General features: G+C 45.8%; 1 protein-coding gene across 1 annotated transcript in view; it reads right to left on the reverse strand.

Annotated features, from left to right (window-relative positions):
- The window catches only part of MARCHF5 (membrane associated ring-CH-type finger 5), a 50,846-nt gene extending 32,264 nt beyond the window's left edge, over positions 1 to 18,582 (reverse strand). Inside the window, exon 1 of the mRNA XM_040361802.1 lies at positions 18,355 to 18,582. Coding sequence (XP_040217736.1) covers positions 18,355 to 18,398 — 44 coding nt within the window. The 5' untranslated portion in view covers positions 18,399 to 18,582. The remainder of the gene's footprint in view (positions 1 to 18,354) is intronic.
- Positions 18,583 to 19,028: the final 446 nt, after the last annotated feature.

Raw genomic sequence — 19,028 nt, forward strand, 5'->3', positions numbered from 1 at the left:
ATTGTTAGAATCAGGTCTGGCTCTCTGATGATGCCTGCACAATAAAACCACTTGGGTGGATACCGTAACACTTTGGAGGAAAGAAATTACAAATCTAAAAGTAGTTTATTAAAGGGACACAGGTTTTTTTTTTTTTCCTCCCCAGTTATCACATATTATGCTTTATTATTGTAAAGTCTACCTGAGAGCAATTTTCATATAACCTGCACATTTATCCGCATGCATTTCCATTACCAAAACACATACTATTAGCTGCTAGGATGAGGCCTGTATTTCTCTGCAATCACTCGCCACCTTATTTTAGCAGCGAGAAAGATAGCAGTCACCAGAAAAGTCATTATTTTAGGTGAGCAGACTGAAAATCAAATGTGTAAACAACGCAAAGGGGCGGTGTAATGATGTAGAGAGAACACCTTCCTGACCACATTATTTGTGGCATCGACAATGTCAAAATAACAAAACCTTGAGTACCGTATTTTCCGGCGTATAAGACGACTTTTTGGATGCAAAAAAATACATCCAAAGTCGGGGGTCGTCTTATACGCCGGGTACGGTCTCCGTGCAGCTGCGATCGTCATAATTTCAAAGCTGCGCGCCGTCTTCTCAGCGCGTCCTCGCTGTCCTGTGATTGGCGGAACAGAAATCTTCCCAGCAGCGCTTCTGTTCTGTTTTCCGCCTATCACGGATGCCTTCTCATCCTCGGACGAGATGAGAAGGCATCCGTGATTGGCGGAACATAGAACAGAGGCGCTACTGGGAAAATTTGTGTTCTGCCAATCACAGGACACGCTGAGAAGACGGCGCGCGGCTTTGAAATCATGGACGCTCGCAGCAGACGGAGACTGTCACCGGCCTGCAAAACGTGAGTGATGGCACAGTGGGGGGGGGGAAAGTGGGGGCATGTAATGTGATGGCACTGTGGGGGCATGCAATGTGATGGCACTGTGGGGGCATGCAATGTGATGGCACTGTGGGGGCATGCAATGGCACAGTGGGGGCATGCAATGGCACAGTGGGGGCATGCAATGGCACAGTGGGGGCATGCAATGGCACAGTGGGGGCATGCAATGGCACAGTGGGGGCATGCAATGGCACAGTGGGGGCATGCAATGGCACAGTGGGGGCATGCAATGGCACAGTGGGGGCATGTAATGGCACAGTGGGGGCATGTAATGGCACAGTGGGGGCATGTAATGGCACAGTGGGGCTTGGAAAAAAGGGGGTAGTCTTATACAGTGAGTATATCCCGAAACCAAATTTTTTCCTGGAAAATTAGGGGGTCGTCTTATACGCTGAGTCGTCTTATACGCTGGAAAATACGGTATTTCAGATACATATATAGCCAAGTCAATTTGTGAAATAAAAGTAAAAAGGTTTCTCGCGCTACTAGTGAGTAAATATAAGTGTGGGGAAGTCCAAATGACAAAAGCTGCTAGATCTAATGGTGTTCACTCTACACGTAAATTAATAAATTGGAAAGTGATGTTGCGCTAATTTGTAAAGTGGTTGCTTCAGAATGGCAAAGATGTTTATTACAGATTCTAATGGGAGCGCTGATTGCCACTTTAACCATTTCAGCCTGGAAGCATTTACCCTCCTAAAGACCAGGCCATTTTTTGCCATACGGCACTGTGTTACTCTAACTGCCAATTGTGCGTGTGATGCTGTACTCAAATAAAATTGATGTATTTTTTTCCTCCACAAATCAAGCTTTCTTATGGTGGTATTTGACCACCTCTAATGTTTAATTTTTTGCGCAAAAAAAAAGGACTGACAATTTTGAAGGGGGGGGGGGGGGATATTTTACTTTCTGCTATAATACAGATAGAAAAAAATAATAAATAAAAAATAAAATGTAAAAAAAATATTTTGTCATCAATTTAGGCCAATATGTATTCTTCTACATATTTTTGGTAAAAATCCCAATAAGTGTATATTGATTGGTTTGAGCAAAAGTTATAGGGTTTACAAACTATGGGATAGATTTATAGACTTAAATTTTTTTATTGTTTTTACTGGTAATGTTGCCAATCGATTTTTAGCGGGACTGCGACAATGCGACAAATCTGACCCCAAATGAGACTTTTTGGGGACCAGTGCTTAAAAAGAAATGCACTGATCAATGTAAAAAAGGCAGTGGCAAAGAAGGGATTAACATCAGGGGCAATCAAAGGGTTAAATGTGTTCCCTGTTTGTGCTTTTTTACTGTGTGGGGGGAAGTACTGACAGGAAGAACAACGATCACTGGTCCTGATTACTAGGAACAGAAGATCCCCATGTTCTCCCTTGTCAGAACAGGTATCTGCCTTGTTTACATAAGTAAATCCCCGTTCTACCTCTGAAGCGATGGAGGATGGCCATCGGGCCTGCTGGACCCACGCATTGGCTCCCCCTCCATGCAGCTGGCGCGACCACAGTATCTATTGCATGAAACACCGTACAGGGAGGGGGGGGGCTCGGGTTAGAGGATTTGGGTAGGGGCACTTTATTACTATGTAAACTCTTGCACTATTTGTATTTTTCCATTCTATACCCATATAGGCTCAGTATGTCTATACCTATATATTGATATAACAAACAAAGCAAAAAAGCAACTTCCTACAATGATGCGAACCAGGATGGAGACAGCGTATGAACGCAAAATTGATTATGTCTCCGGTTAGTGTTCGAGTTGGAAAAAAATAAAATAAAAAAGAAACACCGTACAGGTACGTTGTTTCGCACAATAGAGCCGCCCTGCCATAGTATAGATGCGTTGGGCGGTCTCTAAGTGGTAAAAAAAGCTGCTAGCAGGCTTCAACACAACCTGATGCTTGATGAAAGCGTGCCGAAGCCTGCTAGCAGCTTGTTTAAAGTGACAATCTGTTCACACTGCTTTTACACAAGCTGAAACCAGTGAAAAGCAAGCCTCACAGAGTGAAAAATAAAAATAGTCACAAACAACATGTGGGGGTACAGGACTATAAAAAGGTGTAATACTAGAAAGAATGGTGATTATTCAACAATTTCCCTTTGGGAATAATAAAATATTCTGTAATTGCAAAGGTGTATAAGGCATCGATAATAATAATAATAATAATAATAATAATAATAATAATAATAATAAAAAAAGAGAAATCAGTAAACAGAGGCATGCAAGAAACTACAGCATAAAATAGGAAATGAAAAGTCAAATAACGAAGGTGAAGGAAAAGCTCTGCAGTATTGGGGTACCAAGCTGAAGGTTCTGCCTAGAACATGCATGGTAGAAATAACCAACTATGGCAGCCTAGTGAACTGACACCATTGACATTTGATGAAAAAAGATAATAATTACCTAGCCAACACATTCATACACAAGAACACTACACACAGGAGCAGAAATGACAATTTCAGCAAAGGAATAATGAAGCAATGACCTTGAGAACAGAGAAGGTGGAGAAATCTATTTCTCAGCATAGGCAGACACATGACATTTTAATTGGAATCCATGGAAACTATTTTGCTGCAGAAAATATGGATTGTGCATTGCTCTGCATCACTAAACATCTCAAAGTCATGCATTTATATTGCTTCACTGGAAATATAATACCCTGCGGTGTTCTATGTAAAGACACTCAGATTCTGTCTTTTCCAATCATGTGCATCAATACAAATAAAAGGGTGAAATCATGAAGGCCTACAAGCTCAGCATTACTGGTATTAATTCTTAAAGGGGTTGTAAAGGTAAAAGTTTTTTCACCTTAATGTATTCTATGCGGATTAGAGGCACCCCAAACACCCCTTTACTTACCTGACCGCTCGAAAGTCCCGTGCCGTGAACGCGCAGGCTTCTCAGCCATCTTCCAGGCTCATTCAATGGTTGACTGAAAGCAGCGCAGCCATTGGCTCGCATTGCCGTCAATCACATCCAATGACGTGGCGCGCCGGGGGCGAGTGATACAGTCGGTGGCTAAGGCCGCCGGCTGTATCACGGGACCGCGCCCGCAAGAACTCCACACCATGCTCGCTAGCATGAAGGTGTTGAGTCCTTGCGGAGGGGGAGCCGAGACAGCCACCCAGGGATCCCAGAAGGCCAGGTTCGGGGACACTCTGTGCAAAACGAGCTGCACAGTGGAGGTAAGTATAACATGTTTGCAATTTAAAAAAATAAAAATAACTTTAGTGATCCTTTAAATAGCCACAACTACCACCTCTTGTACAAACCTAGATACCCACATTTATATTGGACACTACGGCTATTAGGGAAACTTGACACAAGTTGCCGCTCATTAACAGACCGATATGACCCATTATCTAAAATGCCTTTGGGTCCATACACACCAGCAGCTGTGCTAGAACTCCGCTACTGCTGTATGGTAGGACGACAGCAGCGCCCGTCTTTAATTGTACCTACAGGTAAGCCCAAGGCGTACTTGTAGGTCTTGTAAATATCTCCTAAACGTGTACCGTTTAGGGGATATTTACTGTATACACTGTCGCCGACGTCATCAGCGCACTGAAGGAACAGCATGCTTGTGCCGTTTCTTCAGGGCCCATGCCGTAACCGGCAGCCCACGTGCGTATATGCCAGAGTGACGTAATCATAGCACCGGAGCCGGCAAACCCGGACGTAACTCCGTTAAACATGTCGGCCCTGTCAGCGGTGCGCTGTCGCCAATCCAGAGCATCGTTCTAAGATTTTTTTTCAATAATAACAAACGAGAAAGATTTGAGTATCACTTTAACCCCAGAACATTTTACCCCTTATTGACCAGAGCACTTTTTACAATTTGGCACTGCGTCGCATTAACTGACAATTGCACGGTCATGCGATGCTTTACTCACATGAAATTTGCACCTTTTTTCCCCAGAAATAGAGATTTCTTTTGATGGTATTTGATCACCACTGAGGTTTTAATTTTTTTGTGCTATAAACAAAACTGTCACTTTTTTTTGAAGTGAAAAAAAAAAAAAAACGATATACGTTTTACTAGTTGCTATAATTATCCCCCCCCAAAAAAAAAGCATTTCATCAGTTTAGGCAAATATATATTCTACATATTTTTTGAAAATAAATAAATCGTAATAAGTGTATATTGATTGGTTTGTGCAAAAGTTATAGTGTCTACAAGCTATGGAAAAGATTTATAGCATTTTTTTTTTTTACTAGTAATAGCAGTACTGCGACATTGCGGCGGACAGATCAGACACTTTTGACACCATTTTGGGACCATTGACATTTACCCTCATGCAATGTGATTTTAATATGTTTTGTAGTGCGATTTGAAGGATCAGACAATGCATTCATGCCTTTTACAAAAGTGCAACACAAAAACTAAACTGCATCAGTGTGAAAGTGTCCTAAACCCACAAGTAAGATGTAATAGGTATGTGCAGCTCAGCATAGATCAAGCAGAATATTTCCAACAGGCAAGTAGGTGAATTTGATTGCAGAAGAGACATTGTGGGGTTGAGTTACTAAAACTAAAAAGTGCAAACTCTGGTGCAGCTCCGCATAGAAACCAATCAACTTCCAGGATTCTCGCCAAAGCTTAATTGAACAAGGTGAAGTTAGAAGCCCATTGGCTGCCATGCACAGCTGCACCAGATTTTGCACTCTTCAGGTTTTAGAAAAATCAACTCCACTGAGTGTCTCTTCCGCAATGAAGGGTCTGTGTATTACATTTTTAATTTTTTACCTTCACTTAAAGGGAAATTACTGTTTACAGGGTATAGAGACATAAAAGTTAACCGATTCCTTTTAAAAATGATTAAAAATAGATTAAATGCAATCATATAATGTGCCTACAGTTTCACTTTCGTTTTTAAACTGGTTTCATGTTTATGTGAAGTAAATAGACCCACAGAACAAAAACAAACAAATCCAGGGCAGTGTTTTGTTTTTAAAATGAATCTGATTGGTTCTGTTAAGTTTTAGACACACAGTAATGACAGCTTAGACCATCGTGAAAAGCTCCCAGTGGGCCAGGACAAGGGGTGAGCAGCTGCCCAGGGCGCAGATGAGCAAGGGGGCAAAGAATAGATGGAGGGTGGTGCACCAATTAGTGTGTGAAAGCTGATTGGAGGAAAGAAACACACCCCACTTCGGACACGGCACAGGAGTGAAGAAAGGATACATGCTGGGTTCACACTATACTACAGGACAGTAGTACGACTTTCATCCTACTTTCATGAACAGGATACTACTTTGCTCCGACTTTGTGATAGTCTGACTTGTTCTTTGACCAATCAAAACAATCCCAGAGTGAGATAAATTCCTTTTACCGCTGCTGTAATCACAATGTCGGATGTCAAAAGTCGGATGGTAAGGACAAGGGTCCTACTTTGATCCGACTTCAATGATATTCAATGGGCTGAAGTAGGATCAAACTCAGGCCAAAGTAGTACAGGGAGCATTTTCAAAGTCGGACCGACTTGTGTCGGACCAGTTAAGACGGCTCTCATAGGGAAACATTGATTTTCACACGTCATGCGACATGAGCTCCCAATGTCGGAGCGTTTGTCGGACCAGTGTGAACCCAGCCACAGAGCCATGTTCTGAATAATCAAGCTGTGTGTTGATCTCCCTCCCCATCACACGTGTCTGGAAAACTTCTTAGACGTGACACATGTTGATAACAGAGGAACAGAGCACCAGATAGAAACTACACTTAAGGCCCGTACACACGATCGGACATTGACAACAACGGTCCGACGGATGTGTTTTATCGGACAATCCGACCGTCTGCATGCTCCATCGGACACTTGTTGTCGGAATTTCCACAGGCAAATGTTCGCTGTGCATGCTCTCAAACTTTCCGACAACAAATGTGTTTCGTTGGATCCTTCGATCGTGTGTACACAAGTCCATTGGACTAAAATCCAAAGTACAAGCACGCATGCTCAGAATCGATGCTAAACACCAGCCAACAATAGCAGAAGTTGCCCAAAGGGTGGCAGTAAAGAGCTGAAAAAACAAGTGATTTGGTAAAAGTTGGCTGAAAAAGTTTTGCCGTGTGTATGCAGAACAAGTTCACAGCCAATGCCCATTCAGACCAATATCCACTGAAAAGTCAGATGGAAGTCCGATCGTGTATATGAGGCTTAAGATCTTTGGAAAGAAACAAGTGAACACTACAGACGTATGTGCTTTGCTCACATTTCATGACTGAGGTTTGTAACCACTTTAAAGCGGGAGTTCACCCGAAAAAAATTTTTTAACATTAGATTGAGGCTCATTTTGTCAAAGGGAATCGGGTAGTTTTTTTAAAATCGAAGCAGTACTTACCGTTTTAGAGATAGATCTTCTCCGCCGCTTCCGGGTATGGTCTTCGGGACTGGGCGTTCCTATTTGATTGACAGGCTTCCGACAATCGCATACATCGCGTCACGAGTAGCCGAAAGAAGCCGAACGTCGGTGCGGCTCTATACGGCGCCTGCGTACAAAATTCTCATAGCGTGTACTAGGCATAAGGGAGATTTACTCGAATTGTTCTGATCACCAACCTCAAGGGGCGTGAAAGTGAAAGTAAATCTAAACTTTAGAGAGAAAACAAAAACAGGAATAGAGGGGAAATCCTTGACTACGGTCTAAAGTCACAATGTTAGGATAGCCTCTCACTTCCTGTTGAGTCCACAGAACAGGAAGTGAAGGGAAATCTTCACAGATGGAAAGTATAACTGAAGGGAAAAATCTTAGAGAGGGATTACATCACCTTCCTGTTTTAACTGTTTGTGTATTACAGTGTCTGGAGAATCATTATTTGTCTTGGTGACCATGATCACTTAAAAAGGGGTTGTAAAGGTTTGATTTTGATTTTCTAAATACCGTATTTATCGGCGTACAACACGCACCTTTTTCCCCTTAAAATCAGGGGGAAATCGTGGGTGCGTGTTATACGCTGATCCCCGCTGTCTGTGAGGGGGAAGAGGAGCGAGCGCCACCGATATACACATAGCCGAGTGTACCGTGTACTCGGCTAGGCTCGGCTCCGCTTGCAGTCACGCCCAGCCCCGCCACTGGACCTGTGTTATGTCCATCATAGGAGCCTGGGCAAGGGGCGGGACTGCGAGAGGAGCAGAGTACAGCCGAGTACACAGGACATCCGGTTCTGTCTATCTCTGCGCCGCGGCGGTAACTTTAAATGTTCAAGGTGCAAGGACACTGGGCAAGGCTGCAGATGGACACTGGGCAAGGCTGCAGATGGACACTGGGCAAGGCTGCAGATGGACACTGGGCAAGGCTGCAGATGGACACTGGGCAAGGCTGCAGATGGACACTGGGCAAGGCTGCAGATGGACACTGGGCAAGGCTGCAGATGGACACTGGGCAAGGCTGCAGATGGACACTGGGCAAGGCTGCAGATGGACACTGGGCAAGGCTGCAGATGGACACTGGGCAAGGCTGCAGATGGACACTGGGCAAGGCTGCAGATGGACACTGGGCAAGGCTGCAGATGGACACTGGGCAAGGCTGCAGATGGACACTGGGCAAGGCTGCAGATGGACACTGGGCAAGGATGCAGATGGACACTGGGCAAGGCTGCAGATGGACACTGATAAGGCTGCATTGATGGGCATTTAAATGTAAGTTTTTATCCTTAAACTTCCCTCCTAAAAGTTTTTTTCATTAAAATTCCCTCCTAAACTTGGGGTGCGTGTTATACGCCGATAAATACGGTAGGTTACTTTAAGCTAGTGCATTGTTGGTTCACTTACCTTTTCCTTCAATTTCCCTTCAAAATGTTTTTTTTTCCCTTTGCCTGAATTTCTCACTTCCCGTTTCTCCTCAGTAAGCTTGCCCCCCCATCGTCCAAGACGTTCTGGCTGGGGGTTAGTCAGCGTGCTCACCCCCTCCCTTGGGACTACATCTCTGCGAGGAGACGCTGTGTTACTGAGGAACAGGAAGTGAGAAATTCAGACAAAGGAAAAAAACATTTAGAAGGGAAATCGAAGGAAAAGGGTAAGTGAACCAACAATGCACTAGCTTAAAGTGGAGTCCCACTAGTTTTTTTTAATTAACCTTGAAAATCTTAAAATAAATAAAAAAAAAAAAATTATATTCACCTGAAAGGGCGGTTGCTATGCGGAAGTAGCTCTTCTGCCTCTTTCACCGCGGTGGATCTTCTGGCTCGTCCTCCGTCGCGGTGTCTTCTGGTGAATGAGCCGCACTGCCTTCTGGGAACTGTGTGTATCCCAGAAGGCAGCTGCCCATTCACAAATGCGCCGCGTGAGTCGTGCATGCGCAGTAGGAAACGGGCAGTGAAGCTGTAAAGCTTCACTGCCTGTTTCCCTTAGTGAGGATGGAGGCGCCAGGACCAAGCGATCGCCGTCGCGGGCGACTAGGACAGGCAAGTGTCCTTATTAAAAGTCAGCAGCTACAGTGCAAGTAGCTGCTGACTTTTAAAAAAAAATAAATAAATTGCGGGTGGAATCCCACTTTAAAGGAACCTATTTAGAAAATAAAAAACAAACCTTTACAACCCCTTTAAAAACGAAAGTGAAAGAAAATATAAAATTCGGAGTGGCTGCCAGAACAGGAAATCAACATAGACACTAGTTCTGGTGACTGTTTACTACTAGAGGTTCCCTCTCACTTCAAGGTGTGGCTATTGCACAAAATGTAAAAAGAAATCTCCTCAATGGCACACAGATGGTAAAAAAAAAAAACTGACAGGGGTTTTAACCCTTTCCTACTCTATGCAAAATGAAGCAAAAAAAAAAATAAAAAAGGCATAACTACAGATCTACTTTAAAGTGGTTGTAAACAGATTTTTGTAACTTTCTGCTACAGGTGAGCCTATAGTAAAGCGGATGTCCGCTGAAATTTTTTTTTTTAAAAGCCAGCAGCTACAAATACTGCAGCTGCTGACTTTTAATATTAGGACACTTACCCGTCCTGGAGTCCAGCGCCGCCCGCAGCGATCGCTCGTCACTCTGCTGTCCCCCCGCCATCCTCGGTGAGGGAACCAAGAAGTGAAGCGCTCCAGCTTCACTGCCCGGTTCCCTATGGCGAATGCGCGAGTCCTGCTACACCTGCCGATTGGCTCTCGCTGTGTACTGGGAGCCGAGTGTTCAGACAGGTATCTGCACCCCCCTCCCCTGAAAGGTGTCAAATGTGACACCGGAGGGGGGGGGGGGAGGGTTCAGATTAGCGAGAGTTACACTTTAGGGTGGAGCTCCGCTTTAAGGATTACCTGTAGCTACCCTGGATATCTCCTAAACCTGCACGGATTTGTAGATATCCAAAGGGATCGGCACATGCGCACTGAAGCAACGGCTTCGATCTGAGGTAATACATAATGAGAAGACATGCCCCTGGGTGTAGTAGTAGAAGACATGTCCCTGGGTGTAGTAGTAGTAGTAGTAGTAGTAGTAGTAGAAGAAGACATGTCCCTGGGTGTAGTAGTAGTAGGAGTAGAAGACATGTCCCTGGGTGTAGTAGTAGGAGTAGAAGACATGTCCCTGGGTGTAGTAGTAGTAGTAGTAGTAGTAGTAGTAGTAGTAGAAGTAGAAGACATGTCCCTGGGTGTAGTAGTAGAAGTAGTAGTAGTAGTAGAAGACATGTCCCTGGGTGTAGTAGTTGTAGTAGAAGACATGTCCCTGGGTGTAGTAGGAGTAGAAGACATGTCCCTGGGTGTAGTAGTAGTAGTAGTAGTAGTAGGAGTAGAAGACATGTCCCTGGGTGTAGTAGTAGTAGTAGTAGTAGAAGACATGTCCCTGGGTGTAGTAGTAGTAGTAGAAGACATGCCCCTGGGTGTAGTAGTAGTAGAAGACATGTCCCTGGGTGTAGTAGTAGTAGTAGACATGTCCCTGGGTGTAGTAGTAGTAGTAGTAGAAGACATGTCCCTGGGTGTAGTAGTAGTAGAAGAAGACATGCCCCTGGGTGTAGTAGTAGTAGAAGAAGACATGCCCCTGGGTGTAGTAGTAGAAGAAGAAGACATGCCCCTGGGTGTAGTAGTAGTAGAAGAAGAAGACATGCCCCTGGGTGTAGTAGTAGTAGTAGAAGACATGCCCCTGGGTGTAGTAGTAGTAGTAGAAGACATGCCCCTGGGTGTAGTAGAAGAAGAAGACATGCCCCTGGGTGTAGTAGAAGAAGAAGACATGCCCCTGGGTGTAGTAGAAGAAGAAGACATGCCCCTGGGTGTAGTAGAAGAAGAAGACATGCCCCTGGGTGTAGTAGAAGAAGAAGACATGCCCCTGGGTGTAGTAGAAGAAGAAGACATGCCCCTGGGTGTAGTAGAAGAAGAAGACATGCCCCTGGGTGTAGTAGAAGAAGAAGACATGCCCCTGGGTGTAGTAGTAGTAGAAGAAGAAGAAGACATGCCCCTGGGTGTAGTAGTAGTAGAAGAAGACATGCCCCTGGGTGTAGTAGTAGTAGAAGACATGCCCCTGGGTGTAGTAGTAGAAGACATGCCCCTGGGTGTAGTAGTAGTAGAAGAAGACATGCCCCTGGGTGTAGTAGTAGTAGTAGTAGAAGACATGCCCCTGGGTGTAGTAGTAGAAGACATGCCCCTGGGTGTAGTAGTAGTAGAAGAAGAAGAAGAAGACATGCCCCTGGGTGTAGTAGAAGAAGACATGCCCCTGGGTGTAGTAGTAGTAGAAGAAGACATGCCCCTGGGTGTAGTAGTAGTAGTAGTAGAAGAAGACATGCCCCTGGGTGTAGTAGAAGAAGAAGACGACATGCCCCTGGGTGTAGTAGAAGAAGAAGACATGCCCCTGGGTGTAGTAGAAGAAGAAGACATGCCCCTGGGTGTAGTAGAAGAAGAAGACATGCCCCTGGGTGTAGTAGAAGAAGAAGACATGCCCCTGGGTGTAGTAGTAGTAGAAGAAGAAGAAGACATGCCCCTGGGTGTAGTAGTAGTAGAAGACATGCCCCTGGGTGTAGTAGTAGAAGACATGCCCCTGGGTGTAGTAGTAGTAGAAGAAGACATGCCCCTGGGTGTAGTAGTAGTAGTAGAAGACATGCCCCTGGGTGTAGTAGTAGAAGACATGCCCCTGGGTGTAGTAGTAGTAGAAGAAGAAGAAGACATGCCCCTGGGTGTAGTAGAAGAAGACATGCCCCTGGGTGTAGTAGTAGTAGAAGAAGACATGCCCCTGGGTGTAGTAGTAGTAGAAGAAGACATGCCCCTGGGTGTAGTAGAAGAAGAAGACGACATGCCCCTGGGTGTAGTAGAAGAAGAAGACATGCCCCTGGGTGTAGTAGTAGTAGAAGAAGACATGCCCCTGGGTGTAGTAGTAGTAGAAGAAGACATGCCCCTGGGTGTAGTAGTAGTAGTAGAAGAAGACATGCCCCTGGGTGTAGTAGTAGTAGTAGTAGAAGAAGACATGCCCCTGGGTGTAGTAGTAGTAGTAGTAGAAGAAGAAGACATGCCCCTGGGTGTAGTAGTAGTAGAAGAAGACATGCCCCTGGGTGTAGTAGTAGTAGAAGAAGACATGCCCCTGGGTGTAGTAGGAGTAATAGTAGAAGAAGACATGCCCCTGGGTGTAGTAGTAGTAGAAGACATGCCCCTGGGTGTAGTAGTAGTAGAAGAAGACATGCCCCTGGGTGTAGTAGTAGTAGTAGAAGACATGCCCCTGGGTGTAGTAGTAGAAGACATGCCCCTGGGTGTAGTAGTAGAAGACATGCCCCTGGGTGTAGTAGTAGTAGAAGAAGAAGAAGACATGCCCCTGGGTGTAGTAGAAGAAGACATGCCCCTGGGTGTAGTAGTAGTAGTAGAAGAAGAAGACATGCCCCTGGGTGTAGTAGTAGTAGTAGTAGAAGAAGACATGCCCCTGGGTGTAGTAGAAGAAGAAGACGACATGCCCCTGGGTGTAGTAGAAGAAGAAGAAGACATGCCCCTGGGTGTAGTAGTAGTAGTAGAAGAAGACATGCCCCTGGGTGTAGTAGTAGTAGTAGAAGAAGACATGCCCCTGGGTGTAGTAGTAGTAGTAGAAGAAGACATGCCCCTGGGTGTAGTAGTAGTAGAAGAAGACATGCCCCTGGGTGTAGTAGTAGTAGTAGTAGTAGAAGACATGCCCCTGGGTGTAGTAGGAGTAGTAGTAGAAGACATGCCCCTGGGTGTAGTAGGAGTAGTAGTAGAAGAAGACATGCCCCTGGGTGTAGTAGTAGTAGTAGTAGTAGTAGAAGAAGACATGCCCCTGGGTGTAGTAGTAGTAGAAGAAGACATGCCCCTGGGTGTAGTAGTAGTAGAAGAAGACATGCCCCTGGGTGTAGTAGTAGTAGTAGTAGTAGAAGACATGTCCCTGGGTGTAGTAGTAGTAGAAGAAGACATGCCCCTGGGTGTAGTAGTAGTAGTAGTAGTAGAAGACATGCCCCTGGGTGTAGTAGGAGTAATAGTAGAAGAAGACATGCCCCTGGGTGTAGTAGTAGTAGAAGACATGCCCCTGGGTGTAGTAGTAGTAGAAGAAGACATGCCCCTGGGTGTAGTAGTAGTAGAAGACATGCCCCTGGGTGTAGTAGTAGAAGACATGCCCCTGGGTGTAGTAGTAGTAGAAGAAGACATGCCCCTGGGTGTAGTAGTAGTAGAAGAAGACATGTCCCTGGGTGTAGTAGTAGTAGTAGAAGACATGTCCCTGGGTGTAGTAGAAGAAGACATGCCCCTGGGTGTAGTAGTAGTAGTAGAAGACATGTCCCTGGGTGTAGTAGTAGAAGACATGTCCCTGGGTGTAGTAGTAGAAGACATGTCCCTGGGTGTAGTAGTAGAAGACATGTCCCTGGGTGTAGTAGTAGAAGACATGTCCCTGGGTGTAGTAGTAGTAGAAGACATGTCCCTGGGTGTAGTAGTAGAAGACATGTCCCTGGGTGTAGTAGTAGAAGACATGTCCCTGGGTGTAGTAGTAGAAGACATGTCCCTGGGTGTAGTAGTAGAAGACATGTCCCTGGGTGTAGTAGTAGAAGACATGTCCCTGGGTGTAGTAGTAGAAGACATGTCCCTGAGTGTAGTAGTAGAAGACATGTCCCTGGGTGTAGTAGTAGTAGAAGACATGTCCCTGGGTGTAGTAGTAGTAGAAGACATGTCCCTGGGTGTAGTAGTAGTAGTAGAAGACATGTCCCTGGGTGTAGTAGTAGTAGAAGACATGTCCCTGGGTGTAGTAGTAGTAGAAGACATGTCCCTGGGTGTAGTAGTAGTAGAAGACATGTCCCTGGGTGTAGTAGTAGAAGACATGTCCCTGGGTGTAGTAGTAGTAGAAGACATGTCCCTGGGTGTAGTAGTAGTAGAAGACATGTCCCTGGGTGTAGTAGTAGTAGAAGACATGTCCCTGGGTGTAGTAGTAGTAGAAGACATGTCCCTGGGTGTAGTAGTAGTAGAAGACATGTCCCTGGGTGTAGTAGTAGTAGAAGACATGTCCCTGGGTGTAGTAGTAGTAGACATGTCCCTGGGTGTTGTAGTAGTAGACATGTCCCTGGGTGTAGTAGTAGTAGTAGACATGTCCCTGGGTGTAGTAGTAGTAGTAGACATGTCCCTGGGTGTAGTAGTAGACATGTCCCTGGGTGTAGTAGTAGAAGACATGTCCCTGGGTGTAGTAGTAGTAGACATGTCCCTGGGTGTAGTAGTAGTAGTCATGTCCCTGGGTGTAGTAGTAGTAGACATGTCCCTGGGTGTAGTAGTAGTAGACATGTCCCTGGGTGTAGTAGTAGTAGACATGTCCCTGGGTGTAGTATTAGTAGTAGTAGACATGTCCCTGGGTGTAGTAGTAGTCATGTCCCTGGGTGTAGTATTAGTAGTAGTAGACATGTCCCTGGGTGTAGTAGTAGTCATGTCCCTGGGTGTAGTAGTAGTAGACATGTCCCTGGGTGTAGTAGTAGTAGACATGTCCCTGGGTGTAGTAGTAGTAGTAGTAGACATGTCCCTGGGTGTAGTAGTAGTAGACATGTCCCTGGGAGTAGTAGACATGTCCCTGGGTGTAGTAGACATGTTTCCTGGGAGTAGTAGTAGACATGTCCCTGGGTGTAGTAGTAGTAGTAGACATGTCCCTGGGTGTAGTAGTAGTAGAAGACATGTCCCTGGGTGTAGTAGTAGTAGACATGTCCCTGGGTGTAGTAGTAGTAGTCATGTCCCTGGGTGTAGTAGTAGTAGTAGACATGTCCCTGGGTGTAGTAGTAGTAGTAGACATGTCCCTGGGTGTAGTAGTAGTAGACATGTCCCTGGGTGTAGTATTAGTAGTAGTAGACATGTCCCTGGGTGTAGTAGTAGTCATGTCCCTGGGTGTAGTATTAGTAGTAGTAGACATGTCCCTGGGTGTAGTAGTAGTAGACATGTCCCTGGGAGTAGTAGACATGTCCCTGGGTGTAGTAGACATGTTTCCTGGGTGTAGTAGACATGTTTCCTGGGAGTAGTAGTAGTCATGTCCCTGGGTGTAGTAGTAGTAGTAGACATGTCCCTGGGTGTAGTAGTAGTAGACATGTCCCTGGGTGTAGTAGACATGTCCCTGGGTGTAGTAGACATGTCCCTGGGTGTAGTAGACATGTTTCCTGGGAGTAGTAGTAGACATGTCCCTGGGTGTAGTAGTAGTCATGTCCCTGGGTGTAGTAGTAGTAGACATGTCCCTGGGTGTAGTAGACATGTCCCTGGGTGTAGTAGACATGTTTCCTGGGAGTAGTAGTAGACATGTCCCTGGGTGTAGTAGTAGTCATGTCCCTGGGTGTAGTAGTAGTAGACATGTCCCTGGGTGTAGTAGACATGTTTCCTGGGTGTAGTAGTAGTAGACATGTCTCTGGGTGTAGTAGTAGAAGACATGTCTCTGGGTGTAGTAGTAGAAGACATGTCCCTGGGTGTAGTAGTAGTAGTAGAAGACATGTCCCTGGGTGTAGTAGTAGAAGACATGTCCCTGGGTGTAGTAGTAGTAGTAGACATGTCCCTGGGTGTAGTAGTAGAAGACATGTCCCTGGGTGTAGTAGTAGAAGACATGTCTCTGGGTGTAGTAGTAGAAGACATGTCCCTGGGTGTAGTAGTAGAAGACATGTCCCTGGGTGTAGTAGTAGTAGACATATCCCTGGGTGTAGTAGTAGTAGTAGACATGTCCCTGGGTGTAGTAGTAGTAGACATGTCCCTGGGTGTAGTAGGAAGACATATCCCTGGGTGTAGTAGTAGAAGACATGTCCCTGGGTGTAGTAGTAGTAGACATGTCCCTGGGTGTAGTAGTAGAAGACATGTCCCTGGGTGTAGTAGTAGAAGACATGTCCCTGGGTGTAGTAGTAGTAGACATGTACCTGGGTGTAGTAGTAGTAGACATGTACCTGGGTGTAGTAGTAGAAGACATGTTTCCTGGGTGTAGTAGTAGTAGACATGTCCCTGGGTGTAGTAGTAGTAGTCATGTCCCTGGGTGTAGTAGTAGTAGACATGTCCCTGGGTGTAGTAGTAGTAGACATGTCCCTGGGTGTAGTAGTAGTAGACATGTCCCTGGGTGTAGTATTAGTAGTAGTAGACATGTCCCTGGGTGTAGTAGTAGTCATGTCCCTGGGTGTAGTATTAGTAGTAGTAGACATGTCCCTGGGTGTAGTAGTAGTCATGTCCCTGGGTGTAGTAGTAGTAGACATGTCCCTGGGTGTAGTAGTAGTAGTAGTAGACATGTCCCTGGGTGTAGTAGTAGTAGACATGTCCCTGGGAGTAGTAGACATGTCCCTGGGTGTAGTAGACATGTTTCCTGGGAGTAGTAGTAGACATGTCCCTGGGTGTAGTAGTAGTAGTAGACATGTCCCTGGGTGTAGTAGTAGTAGAAGACATGTCCCTGGGTGTAGTAGTAGTAGACATGTCCCTGGGTGTAGTAGTAGTAGTCATGTCCCTGGGTGTAGTAGTAGTAGTAGACATGTCCCTGGGTGTAGTAGTAGTAGACATGTCCCTGGGTGTAGTATTAGTAGTAGTAGACATGTCCCTGGGTGTAGTAGTAGTCATGTCCCTGGGTGTAGTATTAGTAGTAGTAGACATGTCCCTGGGTGTAGTAGTAGTAGACATGTCCCTGGGAGTAGTAGACATGTCCCTGGGTGTAGTAGACATGTTTCCTGGGTGTAGTAGACATGTTTCCTGGGAGTAGTAGTAGTCATGTCCCTGGGTGTAGTAGTAGTAGTAGACATGTCCCTGGGTGTAGTAGTAGTAGACATGTCCCTGGGTGTAGTAGACATGTCCCTGGGTGTAGTAGACATGTTTCCTGGGAGTAGTAGTAGACATGTCCCTGGGTGTAGTAGTAGTCATGTCCCTGGGTGTAGTAGTAGTAGACATGTCCCTGGGTGTAGTAGACATGTTTCCTGGGAGTAGTAGTAGACATGTCCCTGGGTGTAGTAGTAGAAGACATGTCCCTGGGTGTAGTAGTAGTAGTAGAAGACATGTCCCTGGGTGTAGTAGTAGAAGACATGTCCCTGGGTGTAGTAGTAGTAGTAGACATGTCCCTGGGTGTAGTAGTAGAAGACATGTCCCTGGGTGTAGTAGTAGAAGACATGTCTCTGGGTGTAGTAGTAGAAGACATATCCCTGGGTGTAGTAGTAGTAGTAGAAGACATGTCCCTGGGTGTAGTAGTAGAAGACATGTCCCTGGGTGTAGTAGTAGTAGTAGACATGTCCCTGGGTGTAGTAGTAGAAGACATGTCCCTGGGTGTAGTAGTAGAAGACATGTCTCTGGGTGTAGTAGTAGAAGACATGTCCCTGGGTGTAGTAGTAGAAGACATGTCCCTGGGTGTAGTAGTAGTAGACATATCCCTGGGTGTAGTAGTAGTAGTAGACATGTCCCTGGGTGTAGTAGTAGTAGACATGTCCCTGGGTGTAGTAGTAGTAGACATATCCCTGGGTGTAGTAGTAGTAGTAGACATGTCCCTGGGTGTAGTAGTAGTAGACATGTCCCTGGGTGTAGTAGTAGTAGACATATCCCTGGGTGTAGTAGTAGTAGTAGACATGTCCCTGGGTGTAGTAGTAGTAGACATGTCCCTGGGTGTAGTAGGAAGACATATCCCTGGGTGTAGTAGTAGAAGACATGTCCCTGGGTGTAGTAGTAGTAGACATGTCCCTGGGTGTAGTAGTAGAAGACATGTCCCTGGGTGTAGTAGTAGAAGACATGTCCCTGGGTGTAGTAGTAGTAGACATGTACCTGGGTGTAGTAGTAGTAGACATGTACCTGGGTGTAGTAGTAGAAGACATGTTTCCTGGGTGTAGTAGTAGTAGACATATCCCTGGGTGTAGTAGTAGTAGTAGACATGTCCCTGGGTGTAGTAGACATGTTTCCTGGGAGTAGTGCGATCTGAGCCCCTCTATGTACACAGCCCGTCTCCCTCCATTACATAGAACACCTTCCAGTGTGGAAGTGACAGGCCAGCACTGGTTGGTGACACCAGACCCCTCAGTCCCTCCCCTCCCCCACACACACACACTTGTTTACATGTCATCTGAGAGGCCCTGCACTTCACCTGTCCAGCATCTGCTGCAGTGACACGCTGTTCTGCTCTGACATGATGACTCCTCCCCGGCTCTCCCTTCACCCGAGGACCCTCCACACGGCGCTCAGGCCACCATTCCAACCCCGGTCTCCGCTGACAGCTCCCGGTAAGTGTTATCAGGTCACCACTGTCGTCGTTCGCGGACCATGATAGAACGGCCCGTACGTGTTACGTCAGCGTGCGTCGGAACGCTGACAACGTGCACCGGAAGTGAAGCTTCTGCAGCGAGGGGGGCGGTTACTAGGTAACGTGCGGCGTGCTGAGGTGGTTGGTGTGTAGCTGTGTGCGGGGATAGTGTGATTCTAGCTTTGCGGTGCTCGGTACCGGGATATAGATGATGGGGAAATCTAGCTGAGCTCACAAATAGCTGACATTGTGCCTTGGTAACAAATGTATAAAGAAAGACGACTGAGGGTTGGCTGCTGCTGGTGTGCTTTTGTCAGGTAATTCCCTCATTAGTGAATTGCCACATATTGTACGAAGTGTGTCTAAAACGTTTGATGAATGGTATAAAAAAAAAAAACAGAAGACACAAACAAATTACCTTTATTGGCCTTCCAAATAATCGCCATCCTTCACAGCGCACTTCTGGCAATATTCATAAAGCTTCTGGAAACGGTCAGTAAAGGTCTATTTAGGAATCG

This window comes from Rana temporaria, chromosome 8, assembly GCF_905171775.1.
Source record: "Rana temporaria chromosome 8, aRanTem1.1, whole genome shotgun sequence".
In the NCBI taxonomy this organism is placed as follows: Eukaryota; Metazoa; Chordata; class Amphibia; order Anura; family Ranidae; genus Rana; species Rana temporaria.